The 14,948-nt window shown below is 45.7% G+C and overlaps 1 protein-coding gene across 1 annotated transcript; it reads left to right on the forward strand.

The window, feature by feature from the left end:
• The first annotated feature begins 5,233 nt into the window (after positions 1-5,233).
• Positions 5,234-14,276, forward strand: adgrg2a (adhesion G protein-coupled receptor G2a). Its single transcript, XM_060045680.1, has 15 exons — positions 5,234-6,679; positions 6,862-6,974; positions 7,473-7,609; positions 7,803-7,959; positions 8,397-8,552; positions 9,218-9,340; positions 9,517-9,562; positions 10,012-10,115; positions 10,459-10,583; positions 10,951-11,219; positions 11,517-11,616; positions 11,827-12,113; positions 12,705-12,806; positions 12,940-13,059; positions 13,298-14,276. Exons 1-15 carry the CDS (start codon positions 5,287-5,289, stop codon positions 13,381-13,383), a joined length of 3,318 nt encoding a protein of 1,105 aa, XP_059901663.1. The 5' UTR covers positions 5,234-5,286; the 3' UTR covers positions 13,384-14,276.
• The last annotated feature ends 672 nt before the right edge of the window (positions 14,277-14,948 follow it).

A 14,948-nucleotide genomic window follows, 5' to 3' on the forward strand; every position in this document is an offset into this window, starting at 1 on the left:
GTTGAACACCATAACAACGAGACCTCCCTGCCCTGTCGATATCAGTGCTGTGTGAACAGCTGAAAATTAATCCATGGTATCTATCTGATGTTCACAGCCTTACCGGGGGCAGGCATCGGAGTCACTTCTACATTGACCAATCAACAACCCCCCATCGACCCCACAGCCAATACAAGCGAGGCATCCGATACATCAACCACGGCGTCGGCCCTTAAGACCACTGACTATACTTCACAGCCCGCCCCCCTGAATCCATCCGTTACCATGGCCACCTCGACGAACGTCACACCCTCGACAACAGTGAGCACGGGTTCCCTAGCAACGGTGGAGGGGGTCGTGACTATGCTGATACCCAGTCCAGTTCCTCAAGCTCCGCCCTTCGGCGACGCCAGCACTGCCAATCAGATCACCGGCTACAAACTGACCCCACCAATCGCAGCTCAGCCATCCTTTCAAATCCGACCGCCAATTCCTGTTCCACTGGGTCAGTGGTCAGATATCTATATTTAATATAATAAAGAATTGTGTGTATATACAGCATTTCTTGAATATCTTAAATATTTATGTACAGGAAATATATAGATATTTAAATTGTAACTTCTTCAATTAACAATCTTGCTTCAGTATCTCAAATTAATATTGATATAATGTTGCATTGTGGCACTATTTAGTTGAAAACATTGATAGCTTTTGGTGTTTTTCGTTGTTTATTATAGGATCAAGTGTGAAATGTGACATCACACCCTTCTGTACCAATGACGGTAAAGCGGACACGCATCTCGTCCAATCAGACAACTCAGATCCAAGATTGTAAAGAAATGTGTGTAACTTCCCGTGCTGTTGGTCTCCACAGTTGCTCATTATTGGATGCTGATAAGTGTGGAGGCTGAAACATCTGGCCGTGCCGAGACAGATGTTATCCGTTGGGTGAGAGCAAAGTTGTGTTTCTAAACTTAAAATATGAGTATATTTCCATGTAACCATTTAGCTGATACTTCCCAGTGGGCATCTAGCTCAGGCAGGCCTACATGCTTCGAGGATTAAGGATATGACCGCATACCTTTAAGTGCGTTATGTGTAAATATTACTCTGTGCTGGGTAATGTAGCAAAGTGAACCATATAAATAATGTAGTGACATTTTATTGAATTTAATCAAGAGATAGTTTGTTATTTCCTACGTTAATAATATATGAGTGCGTGAACAATAAAGAGACATTTAGGTTTCATTGTTTTACTGCCTTTTAATACAAGAAGACAAATCACACAGGAAGGGATTGTTTCATTGGTGAAACCAGCATTACTGTTAACGGAGTAAATGATCCGGAAAGGACTTGGAGCAGATATATACTGAAGAAGGGATGCTATTAAGGTAAACACAGAAATAGATCTGCTCTGTGTCTTCAAAGTGCCATTGATTTCCTCTCCTTTTACCTTTAAAGAGATTGTCAGCGACTAACATTTAGAACGCTTTACAAATAGGTTTTATCGTTTTGAGTTAAATAATTTGGTTCACATTTTGTGTGCCTGTGTGATATTTTTGTTTGATTTGTAAGTACTTTGTACTGTGGGCAAGTACTCAGTACTCTGCCTATGAACACAATACTGTATGTTCAAATATAATAAAACATAGAGTGTGGTATCGCTACTTAGACCTTTCAACCCAACGCAGTCAGCTGTCCCCTCGCTCTCTTCCCCCTTCATGGCAGTGAGTGTCTCTCGTCCCAACTGTCTCTTCGACAGGCCTCGGCTGTGTTCGGGTGTGGCAGCAGCACATACCCCGACCAACGGGCCCCCCAGGGCCCCGCCCAGGGGGACCCGCGCCTCGTCTGTCAGGGGGACAGTCCCGTTCAGGTGAGCCCGGGTCACACCGCGTGCCAATCGCAAACACGCCTTGCTGTTCATAATAAACAACAACAAACAACAAAGATGCATTGTTGTTTGCTAAGACGCTAGTGGGTTATGGAGTATAGGATAGCAGAGAGGTGAAGTGAGGCGCTGGATTTATTTTCTTACTGTCATCACTTATTGTATTATGAAATGGCTTACACACACGCAGGCACGCACATACACACAGGTCCCCACACACACACACACACACACACACACACACACACACACACACACACACACACACACACACACACACACACACACACACACACACACACACACACACACACACACACACACACACCAGTCGCACATTCATACAGAGAAACGTTCTATGTCATTGTGTTGCTTCTTTCTATCTTCACTTTCTTTCTTTCTTTCATCTTTTATTTCATTATTTCTTGGTTTCTTTCTGCAGGAGCTCCAGGTGTCCTGTGAAAAGGAGAAGAGATCAAGGTAAGCGAGTTTGTGGGGGTGTGTGTGTGTGTGTGTGTGTGTGTGTGTGTGTGTGCGTGTGCGTGTGCGTGTGTGTGTGTGTGTGTGTGTTTGTGTGTGCTCATGTGTAAAGGTACACTGCTTCTTTTTCCCGTTAAACGCTAACATAATTGTGTAGTTTAATCGACTTGAGTACGTCTGCCCATCTGTCTTCCTCTCTGTCTGTGTGTCTGCCCATCTGTCTTCCTCTCTGTCTGTGTGTCTGCCCATCTGTCTTCCTCTCTGTCTGTGTGTCTGCCCATCTGTCTTCCTCTCTGTCTGTGTGTCTGCCCATCTGTCTTCCTCTCTGTCTGTGTGGCTGCCTGTCTGTCTTCCCATCTGTCTCTCTGCCTGTCTGTCTGTCTGAATCCCTGTCGGTCTGCCCTTCTGTCTGTCCGTCTGTCCTCCTATCTGACTCTGTGCCTGTCTGTGTGTCTGTCTGTGTCCTACTGTCTGCAGGTGTGCAGACTGCAGTGTGCTGATGCGGTTCAGCCAACCAGTACCGGTGTGTGTGATCCAGTACCAGATGACCACGAGCTTCGGCAAAGATCTGAAGATCTGCAGCGCCGGACACTTGGAGAGAGTTGGTAATGAAGGCTTTGAACTGTCTACATCCATCTTACATTGATTCAGCTGGAGGGTCAGAGATCGCCTACTGTTATCGATTCTTGATTAGAGTCATAGCCATGAGTTAACGTTTTCGACGTCAATTGGTCACTTTGTTTTCTGTTAACCACGTCTTCAAAAAAGGAAGAAAGCTTAAATAAAAGTATGAGTGTATGAGTGTTTCTAATTAACTTAATGGACTAATGTATTCAGAACTATAACTATGTTCAACTTTTTTTTTTTTTCCTGTGCTTGCTTACATTTTTGACAATTCGACTAATGATCATTGGCCAGGTCGTGGACTGTGTGGGGAAGTAGCGCCCTCCAGCGGTGGATTCGTAAGGTGCAGCCCCTTCTCTTCGCTGGCAGAAGCCTGCGAGTCTGAATCTCCTTCAAACTACACATGGTGAGATCCATCCCGGGCATGTGTGCGTGTGCGTCTGTGTCTGTCTCTATGTGTGTGTTCAACCAGAGTGTAATGCAGACTTTACCCAGGAAACAACATTCAATTCTGTGTATGTATATTTATATTTATCTTCTGCATGTAAGCAGGTTTGTGTTTGTGTGTGTGCGCGTGTGTGCACTTATATGATTGCCTTGTGTTTAATTTGTGTGAGTGAATGCTCATACAAATTTATATTTTTTGTGTTTGTGGGTTGTCGTGTGTGCTTCTGCGTGTATGTCTGTGTGGGTGTTTGTGTGTCTGCATCTCCGTGTGTTTGTTTGCGTTATCCAGCTCTCCACTGGAACCTGGCTCTATCCGTGTTGCTCTGCCTGAGAGAGACCTCTGCAGCTGTGAGTTCTAATCCCACCTCCCCCGAGGTCTCTGACCTATGAACCAATGAGCTGAGTCTGTCGTTAACCAATAGGAGCATTAAGAACCAAACCGACAGACGCAGCAACACTCATGCCTTTACAATACCCAACAGGGAACTTTGTCCTGCTGCATTAATTATTTTTATCAATATTTTTTTCTAGCTGAAATAACCATACTTCTTAATCAATATGTGTATGGGTTTTCAATAATGTCCTCAACAACAAAAATGACAATGGATTCACAATACAACAATACAAAAGAGATGTATAAAAGGGGAAAATGACAACAAATGTAAATATAAATGTACCACAAATATACATTGTGTGCAATGGTATATATATATACATGTAATGTAGTACATTATTTCTCTCTCTCTCTCTCTCTCTCTCTCTCTCTCTCTCTCTCTCTCTCTCTCTCTCTCTCTCTCTCTGTCCCCAGTGCGGTGTGGGTCTCCCGGGCTGTCTGCCAGGGTTCTGCTGGGGTCCAGCCAGGTGTGGATGGGGGGTCGGGACCCCTGCAGAGAACAGCCCCCTGTCTGGTGAGTGCTGTGGAACCATTACTCAGAGCTAGTGTTTAGTGGTGGTCAGATAGGCTGATACACTGAGACACAATAATACTGTTGCTGTAGTCACAACTATGGTGATGTAGTGCCAGGTAAAATATACTGCATGTGGCAAGCAGTGACTTATATCTGAGGCATGATGATGAGACCCCCCCCCCCCCCCCCCCACACACACACACACACACACACACACACACACACACACACACACACACACACACACACACACACACACACACACACACACACACACACACACACACAGTCATTGGATATTTGGTTGAAAACGCATCCTTCAGCATGAAGTATTTACCATAAAACCAGGGCTATGGTGTAAAAATGTGATGTTCATTCACAGAGTTCATGTGACTGATGCAGAATTGTGCACATGGGTGTGAAGTTGTTTCCTAGGAAATATGTCATTTATCTGAGTCAGTAGGGGGCATTGTTGTCCCCTATTGACTTGGGGGCAACAATCCCTAGTATAGGGATTGGTTTTTAGGGATGTTTGACCCATCTTTTTAATCACTGGGTCACGTGATTAAAAACCTGAGAAGAATTCAGCTTTTCTTTCGTCACACACTTTCAGCCCCATGAACCCCTCTATACTTGGAGTAAAGCGGGAGTATAGTTTCATTATTTCAGCATAGAATCACAGGAAAATCCAGGAATGACAGATTATTGATTTTTGTATCTTAATTAAGAACACAAAACAAATAGAGAACAGCAATTCTCTATTTCTCTATCATTCAAATAATGGTAATTTGGAGTTCATTTTCTGACCTTTTATTTTTGTTTGGGGTGAAAGTCGTACATTTTATTCACAGTAACATAAAATGTATGACAACATGTGAACTTCTGTTTCTCCCTGTTGACAGTGACCGTTCCAGGACACAAGCTCTGATTTTGACTGAGAGCTGTCCCATCCCGCCTCTAATGCCTCCTATGACCAATCAGAGCATGCTGCTGCCCTCCTTCCTCCGTGATACAAACTTCACTGGATTCCCCGAGTTAAGGGCTCCTCCTCTGAAGTATGAAATACTTTCAGATACGAATACCACAACAGTTGGACCCATAGTTACAACCACACCAGAAACTATTAGTACCGCAAATACCCAGCATACATCTCTCCAGAGTACACCAATACCAACAGTCCCACTGAACCAGAGTCTAAGTAGTAATTCATCACTTGGTTTGAGTTTTACAACCCCACCGGTGACTGAGACTTTAAACAACACAACACAATCTGTTAACACTGAGGTGATCCAAAGTGCCCTCACAGATCAGACCCCAGAACAAAACACATCGCTCCCAGAGAGCTCAAGTTTCACGAGCCTCCGCACCACCGCGAGTCCGGACCAGGTGCAGTCCCACAACGCGTCTCAAACAGCAACTCCAAATACAGCGCAGACGACGGGACGCACGGCGACCGTCGTCACGACGACCGCTCCTGACACCACAACAGCCCTTAAGGACGGTACAACGTTCCAGAACACCGCGGTGGTCCCCGACGCTGCGACGCCACACAGTACGACAGAGACTCCTAGCGTCAGTCGGGTCCCCACTATCCGATACGATGCAACAACGTTGGCTCCTGTCGGGCTCAACACAACAGCCCCTCCCCAGTCCTTTTCAACCGTCGGCAATCACACTCTTCCAGCGACTATGAGAAAAAAAGCAACCCAAACTCTCTGGAACACGACGGTGTTGCCGACCGGCATTAACACAACGGGGATCCCTGGCAACGGTACTGTACCGGTTGCTATGGTAACCATCGTTGCTACGGACAATCATACCCTGCACAGCTTGGAGTCGTCTTTGCCAAGCAATGCGACCACGGTTGATGCGACAACTAGGCCTACTTCCCTCGACGGCAGGACAGCGAATCATAGCACGTCAATATTACCGAACGAAACAACGACGGGAAGCGTTGTCATGGCGACCGATAGGGAAACGCCATCAACCGATCCGACTACAACGGCCGCACGTGACCCACAAACGTACAACTGGACTGAAACAAACACAAACAGAACTGTTAACATGACCTTCGGTGTCACAATGACCCAGACCTCCGCAAACCCGCCAAACCCCAGCACCACATCCGTTGTCAGCATTGACACCATCACCACCAGCACCATACCGCCAGTACAATCCCCTTTAGCGACCACAACCTCATCCATGACAGGATCCGATCAGCACAGCAAAAACCAAAGCATACACACTCCAGAGACGGCAATACCGACCAATCATACTGTAGCAACGGTGACAGAGTCGTTACCATTAGACACCACCGTCACCAACCAAAGCAACATGTCTGCTTCCACCACTGGTGAGTATAGGCTAAAACAACTATGTTTTAAGGATTATTAAAGTATTATTAAACCTATAAGGTCAATGTAAGTAGATATGTTCATTGTTTGCATCAGGGTACCATGTGGCCAAGTGTAAAAAGAAGTGTATTTCTCACATCATTATTTGTCCTTTTTTGCCGATATTTGTTGTATTACTCAGGTAATATATCGCTTGGGGCCACGGAGACGTCTGAACACACCAGGGGTCAAGAGGAGGAAGCAAAGGAGCTGGAGATTCAGTCGCAGAAAGTCTCCAAACTCAACTCCTCCCAGGTCAGGAAATAGCATTTACACCGTAGCATTACGAAAACAGAGGCTGATCGAAGCAGTTGAGCATGCCATCCATCTTCATGTGTTTCTTCCTTTTTCAACGGTGTGTTCTAGACTAAGGTCAGACAGGGGTTAGTTATTATCGACAATTAGTATCTATCGGCGTGCCGGTCTGTCTTTATGGCTTACATTCACCCATTCATACACCCGTTCACAGGCGGCGTTGCCCCCCCCACGCGAGGCTCATGTTTTGCATCGAATCCCGTCGTGTCACAACATATTGTGTCCCACATTTTCTATCACATGCAGTTGCATTGCCCTGTAGATTGTTGTACCCTCCTTGTATTGTATTGAACACGATGGTATTATATTGTACAGTTATATAGTACTGTATAATACAGTCATTTCGTCGTTTTATCGTATCAGACAGCGTTGTAGTGTACAGTATTTGTATGGCAGTGCACCGGATGGCGATGTTGTGTTTGTGGCGTGGTGGTGCAGGTGGAGGAGTTGGTGGGGAGGCTAGAGAGGCTGCTGGACGGAGCCAGTGTCCCCCTAGTGGTGGGGCGCATCGCCGTGCGTGCCATCAGTAACCTGATGGAGGGACACCACCTGGCCATTTCCTCCTCCACTAACAGGTATACACCGTAATATGTATCTGTTCAAACACGCACTCGCACACACACACACGCACGCACGCACGCACGCACATGCATGCATGCACCAACGTAAGCATGCACGCACAGACACACACACAGACCTACTAACACACACACACACACACAGACCTACTGACCCAGCCCCCCCCCCCCCCGCCCCGCCCCCCTGCAGGCTAATCCATTCGGTGGACCAGCTGGCTCTGAAGCTGGAGGTGGGGGCAGAGACACTGGTGCTGTCGGCCAGCTCCCTGGCTCTGGCTGTGCGGCCCCTTGACGGGTCACGGTTCCCCGAGACCTCCCTCTCCCTCACCGACCCTGCTCACCTTCAGGTAACCCTGCACGTCCTGTCTGGGATTAGTGAAGTACACCTTGTCCCATCTCATCTTAAACCTGCACTATGGAACTCCTCTAATGCAGCTCTGCATTCCATTCAAAAGTATATGAATATATATATATATATATAATATGGATATGAACTAGAACGTTTCTCAAGAGTAAAGAGAGCCAATCGATCCAAGGCATTTGTCTCTTATTCTGGTCCATTTTTGACACCCAAACTTCACTGCGGTAAAATCTCAAAAATGAATAGCTATAGCTGTAGCTGTACTTTAAATGCAACTGCAGACTGCTAATGGAAAACGTAGCGCACATAGTGCAGGTTTAAACCTCCTCCATCACACAGCTAAATCATTAACCATTTATTTTCCGATGTGTGTGTTGGAATACGTGTGTGTGTGTTCATAGATGTGTAACCTTTTCCCCCCAGGTGAGCACTGCAGACAGGTCCCTTCCCCAGAGGTCGGAGGTCGACCTGGCTTCTGTGTACCTCCCCTCCTCCCTCCTGGAATCCCTGACCCCCGCGGAGAGGGCCCTGGCCACCAGGGTGCAGTTCACCTTCTACACCACCCCCAAGCTATTCCAGGTACACCTCCCCAACCCCAAGCTATTCCAGGTACACCTCCCCAACCCCACACTATTCCAGGTACACCTCCCCACCCCCAAGCTATTCCAGGTACACCACCCCCAAGCTATTCCAGGTACACCACCCCCAAGCTATTCCAGGTACACCACCCCCAAGCTATTCCAGGTACACCACCCCCAAGCTATTCCAGGTACACCACCCCCAAGCTATTCCAGGTACACCACCCCCAAGCTATTCCAGGTACACCACCCCCGAACTCTTCCAGGTGCACCCTAGCCCTAATCTATTCCAGGTTGCAGTACCCATAAAAATCCAGGTGCACCACCCCTACACTATTCCAGGTACACCATCCCTAAACTATTCCAGTTACTGCTACACTCCCCTCAAACTATTCCAGGTACACCATCCAGTAAAATCTCAAAAATGATGTAGCTATAGCTGTTGCTGTACTTTAACTGCAACTACTGCTAATGGAGTCTAATTTTCTCGTCCCAAATAGACTTGAGACTTCTTTTCTGTTAAAACAATATGAATATGTAAATTCTCTTGAGTTGCGCTAAAAATATGAACCCTACTTTGAATCGCAAATTTTGCAAAAAGCAACAATGAAAAGGTTCTCTCACACACGGAGCGGGTGCCACCATGTCTTTATGTGTGTGCTCCAGGACGTCGCGCTGGGGAACGGAACCCTGGTCAGCCCGGTGCTGGGCTCCAGCGTCACCAACCTGTCCATCAGTAACCTCAGAGAGAACATCCAGTTCAGCATCTGTAGCCCTCACAGCACACAGGTAAACAGGATGTCTCAACTGAGAAGTCGGTCAGAGGAAAAGGGGTTGGTATCATTTAATGAATGCGTTTTTTCTTGAAAACAAAATGTATCCTGCCTTTTGGTCAGGAAGTGGAGGCAGGATAGTGTAGTGAATAGGTTGTTTTCTGATGTTAGTCCTTTCCTGTCTGTCTGCAGGCTAACGCTCTGCCTCAATGCGTGTTCTGGGACTTCAGGCTGAACGGTAAGCTTTTCATGTTAATTGACAGGTATGAGTAGTGTGTGTGTGGGGGACTGGCTGTGTGTGTGTGTGTGTGAGTGTGGGTGTATGTGTAACAGTCTCCCTCAATGTGTATTTTTGGACTTCAGTCGGACTTCAACAGTAAGCGTTTGATGTTCGTGTGAGAGGTATGATGTTCAGTGTGTATATGTGTTTGTGTGTTTTTCATTTTGATGTTTGGATGACAGGTATTGAACTGTGTGTGTGTGTGTGTGTGTGTGTGTGTGTGTGTGTGTGTGTGTGTGTGTGTGTGTGTGTGTGTGTGTGTGTGTGTGTGAGTTTAGTGTTTAGTGTTTGCATTAGTGTGTGATGTCTGGGTGACTGATATGAACAGCGTGTGATCATCTCAGTCCCCCGTGTCGAGGTGATGGCTATGAACATTACGTCTGGGTGCGCTTGATTCCGGTGTCTAGGTGGCCGAGGGGGGTGGAGCCCTGAAGGGTGCTCCGTCCTCAACGTCACAGACGGAAAAACAACCTGCAGCTGCAACCACCTCACATCCTTCGCTGTCCTACTGGTCAGTGTGTTTGTATGCAAGTGTTTGTGTTTGTGTGTGTGTGTGTTTGTGTGTGTGGGTGTGGGTGTGGGTGTGCGTGTGTGTGTGTTCACCCATCCACCTCGTAGATATTGTAGCACATCAAAGCAGTTGCATTGCCTGTTTTCACTTTGTATGTTTTGTGATTATTTTGTGATTTTGTATGTAATGTAATGATTTTGCACTCTTCCGGTTATATCTTCATCATTGAATGCACTTACTGTAAGTTGCTTTTGGCAAGAGCATCTTCTGAATAAATATAATCAAATATGTGTTAGTGTATTAATACGTGTGTGTGCGTGTGTGTGTGTGTGTGTGTGTGCAGGACCTGTCCAGACGAGGTGTGTCTGACCGTCAGCATGGGGCGATCCTCACCTTCATCACCTACATCGGCTGTGGGGTCTCTGCAGTCTTTCTCTCCATCACCCTGCTCACCTACATGTGCTTCCGGTACGACTCCCAGCGCGCTACACCACGCTAAGTCATCTCTATCTCTCATAGTTATGGAGACGTTTATTTCTTTGATACAATCATTCGGTTCCATTTGATTAAATATTGCCCAAAATGAAAGCTATTAATAACTGATTCGATGCTTGCTCGATTAGTGTAGACTTTAATTAAAGTCAATGTTTCTTTCAGGCGGCTCAGTCCCTTAAAGGAATTATATATATATATTTATTAATATATTTCACAAGAAAGCTAAGTGATATCAAAAAGCTGTGGTGTATTTTAAGTCCAATGCAATATGTCATAATGAATAATAATATTAGTGCTTTCATTTTTTTGTGTTCATTGTATAACCCTTCTTCTATCACAGGAAGTTACTCCGCGACATCCCCTCTAAGATCCTGGTGCAGCTCTGTCTGTCCCTCCTCCTCCTCAACCTCGTCTTCCTATTGGACGGCTGGCTAGCGCTCTACCCCGCCCCCGGGCTGTGCATAAGCACCGCCTTCTTCCTGCACTACTTCCTGTTGACGTCCTTCACGTGGGCGGGGCTTGAGGCCCTGCACATGTACCTGAGCATCGTGCGGGTGTTCACCCCGTACCTTAGCAGATACATGCTCAGGTTCTCCCTCATGGGCTGGGGTGAGTCCCCCCAACCACTACCTTTAACACCTCCATGTGTTCATGTTGCCCCAGAGGTGTATCAATCAGTACCTTCCTTTAGAAAATAGTCGGGTGCTCCTGTACTCATTCATAAATATAATTAAAGAAGGAGGCTGGATAATCCAGTGGTTGGGGTGTTGTGGATATCCTGGTTCAAACATCCATAATGCCCCAACCCCTTTCCTTCTCATAATGACGTTTATCTGTAAGAAACGTTTAGGGAGCATCTATAAAACATTTAATGGTAAAGAAAAGCCACCATCTTTCTGTTTGCAGGTATTCCTATGACGGTGGTGGTGGTCATCATATCGGTGGACAAAGACAACTACGGCCTGATCACCTACGGAAAATATTCTGACGGCACTACCGATGACTTGTAGGTGAAGCTGTGAAGTTCGTTTTCGCTTCTTCGCTTGAATTTTTCTCCATGGTTCAACAGATAACGTGGAACACCATAATCAAATGGTCTCAAAATTACCTCAAATAAATATAGAAAATTAAATCAGGCATTAATTGATATATAATTTACTTATATATATAAAAGATTAAATAACATCAAGAGTGTCTCAATCAATGCACCCTCTAGCTGCTGGTTGCGGAACAACATTGCGTTCTACATCGGGGTGGTGGCGTACTTCCTGGTCGTCTTCCTCCTGTGCCTGGTGGTGTTCACCGTGGTGCTCGCCCAGCTGGCCCGCATCAAGCGGCAGAACCCCCACCACCAGTGCCCCCGGCGGAGCCTGGTGACAGACCTGCGCAGCGTGGCCGGCCTCATCCTCCTGCTGGGCCTCACCTGGGGCTTCGCTCTGTTCGCCTGGGGGCCGCTGCACCTGCCCTTCATATACCTCTTCTCCATCTTCAACTCTCTGCAAGGTGAGATGCTAGTTAGCCTAGCTTAGCAAAGGCTCACCTGCCTTTCCTCTACCTCTACTCCATATTCAACTCTCTGCAAGGTGAGATGCTTGTTAGCCTAGCTTAGCATAGCCCCACCTGCCTTTCCTCTACCTGTTCTCCATATTCAACTCTCTGCAAGGTGAGATGCTAGTTAGCCTAGCTTAGCATAGCCCCACCTGCCTTTCCTCTACCTGTTCTCCATATTCAACTCTCTGCAAGGTGAGATGCTAGTTAGCCTAGCTTAGCCAAGGCTCACCTGCCTTTCCTCTACCTCTTTTCCATATTCAACTCTCTGCAAGGTGAGATGCTAGTTAGCCTAGCTTAGCCTAGGCTCACCTGCATTTCCTCTACCTCTCCTCCATATTCAACTCTCTGCAAGGTGAGATGCTAGTTAGCCTAGCTTAGCCTAGACTCACCTGCATTTCCTCTACCTCTCCTCCATATTCAACTCTCTGCAAGGTGAGGTGCTAGCATTTGTTACCTAGCTTATCATTCTCTAGCTTATCCTATCATAGCTCTACCTGCCCTTTCTATACCGCTTCTCCATATTCAACTTATCTTCCTTTTTAGGTTTCTTCATCTTCTTATTCCACTGTGCCGTCAAGGAGAACGTTCGTAGACAGTGGAGAACCTACCTGTGCTGTGGGCGCCTGCGATTGGCTGAAAACTCAGGTTGGCCCCTCCCTGTTCAGTTCTATTGACGTGAATTGTATAAAAATAATAGTAATTCACTCATCATAATATATGTGTACGCATATGTTTTACATTGATATACACTCAAACCACGTGCCCTGTTTACTGGTAGAATGGAGTCGAACGGCCACCCAGAATCCAAAGAAGCAGTCCATTGCCGTGATAACAAACGTAGCCCTGAGCCCGGCATCTCGAAGCTCCTCCCTCAGCAGCGAGATGACAAATAGCTTCGGTAAAACTATCATTTACAAATATAAAATAGTTCCCAGTGAGTTGACCTCTCTTTGTCTCTAACTCTCTTTGTCTCTCTCGCTCTCGCTCTCTTCTCTCTGTCTCTTCTCTCTGTCTCTGTCTCTGTCTCTGTCTCTGTCTCTGTCTCTGTCTCTGTCTCTCTCTCTCTCTCTCTCTCTCTCTCTCTCTCTCTCTCTCTCTCTCTCTCTCTCTCGCTCTCTTGCTCTCGCTCGCTCTAGGCTCAGACAGTGGTATATCGGACAGCTACAACGGTGATGTCGTGCTTAACGAGATCCACCTGCGCAACATGGCCGCGCTGTCGTAGCTCGACAAGCCGGGGCGACGGCCTGCCCCTCGTTGGCCCAGCTGGTGGTCCACCGTCACTCACAAAAGGGCACACGCTTATCAAATTAGAGCTAGTTAGGGCGAGTGAGGGCTGGTCGTTGCTTTCAAGGCCCAGGGAAAGCTACTCAAAGGCGACTTTAAGGGCATCAGGGCGAGGTAGGCAGGTCCGGAGCAGGAACATTACTTTTCTTGAGCTATGACATCAAAGTAAAGCTTGCAAATGATGAATACTGGGCCATTTGTCGTATTTTCAAAGTTGTATTTCTTTACTTTTGATACACAGTTGTTCCTCTCCCTGAATTGCTCAAGAAAAAATATATTTTTTAAATCTCTATTTTAGAATGGCATTAGAGTTGGTTTCAGTGTGATTGTAATAAGCAAATCATTTATCAAAAGGTGACAATGTAGACCATTTATTACTTAATTATCCAGCCATGAAGATGTTTAGGTGCACTGCAGCAAAACACTTGAAGGGGCCCTATTTTACCACCAGGTGTGACTGCGATTAGCCATTAAAAGTGGAGGGTCCATCTAGATGTGTCCTGGATAGATCAGTCTACCATCCAAACAAGTGGACTGAAGCAACCGGGAGGCTAATCCATCCATCATTGGTATTGGTTTATGGTTCCCAAAGGTCCTCAGCGTTGTGATTGTTCAAATGTGCTGTTACTTCCTGTTTATGACTTGGGTAGTTTAGTAACTATGTTGAAGTGCCAACATGCTTAGATTGCTATTTGGCTGAAGGACAACTGAAATCAGCTAATTTCTGTATAAGGTGTAGAATATATGAACCCATTAATAATTGTAATTCTCAATTTATTTTGATGAAGTTCAAAAGCGAATGAGGTTTAATAAAAAAACAGAATAATTGGATTTTCAATCATTGTGATTTAAAGTTTAGATTCATCTTCATCTTCAACGGAAATTATTCCGAGAGAGATAACTAATTATAATGAGTGTGCCTTTCTGCCGCCACCCGATCTCAAGGTTAGCTTGAGAGGTTAGCTGCTGCGGTCATTAGCCAATAAAGGCTTCCAATTAAAAGTCTACGAATACATTTGTCTTCCATATAACTAAAATAAATCAACATAATGCATATAACATAAATAGATAGATGTTGCAGTGTAGTAGGAATATATTTGTTTCTAAACTGATAATTCCCTATTGATAACCATCAACTGAAGGGTCAAGTCTAGATTCTGTATTTGTACAATCATCCTCAACATTAACACAGGCCTGTTTTGTTGACTTTTTAAAACCTTTTTAGCATAACTCAAGCATTAAAATAATTATGTCAGGTGTAGGCCTATGTATTTGACTTATGAGAGGTTGCATGAACAGGGATTATAGGGATGGTATTGAAATGTGATATTTGTTCTGATTAGAAACTGGGAACTTCTTGGTAGACTATTATACCTTCCACTAGATGTCAGTAGAATTGCACAATAATCTCGATGCGACCAAAAAGTTGACAGGATTTGCGCAGTAAGGCTACTTTTAGACTATTGGTGTTCGTGTATTCTTTTTGATGTTTATTTCTGTTTT

Source organism: Gadus macrocephalus, chromosome 23, assembly GCF_031168955.1.
Source record: "Gadus macrocephalus chromosome 23, ASM3116895v1".
In the NCBI taxonomy this organism is placed as follows: domain Eukaryota; kingdom Metazoa; phylum Chordata; class Actinopteri; order Gadiformes; family Gadidae; genus Gadus; species Gadus macrocephalus.

What these genes read in the sequence shown, in the direction of transcription:
- adgrg2a (XM_060045680.1), top strand. Translation starts at nt 5,287, where the DNA reads ATGCCTCCTATGACCAATCAGAGCATGCTGCTGCCCTCCTTCCTCCGT. An exon ending in GTTCTCCCTCATGGGCTGGG is followed by an intron (nt 11,220 to 11,516) that starts GTGAGTCCCCCC and finishes TTCTGTTTGCAG; the next exon opens with GTATTCCTATGACGGTGGTG. An exon ending in GACGGCACTACCGATGACTT is followed by an intron (nt 11,617 to 11,826) that starts GTAGGTGAAGCT and finishes TGCACCCTCTAG; the next exon opens with CTGCTGGTTGCGGAACAACA.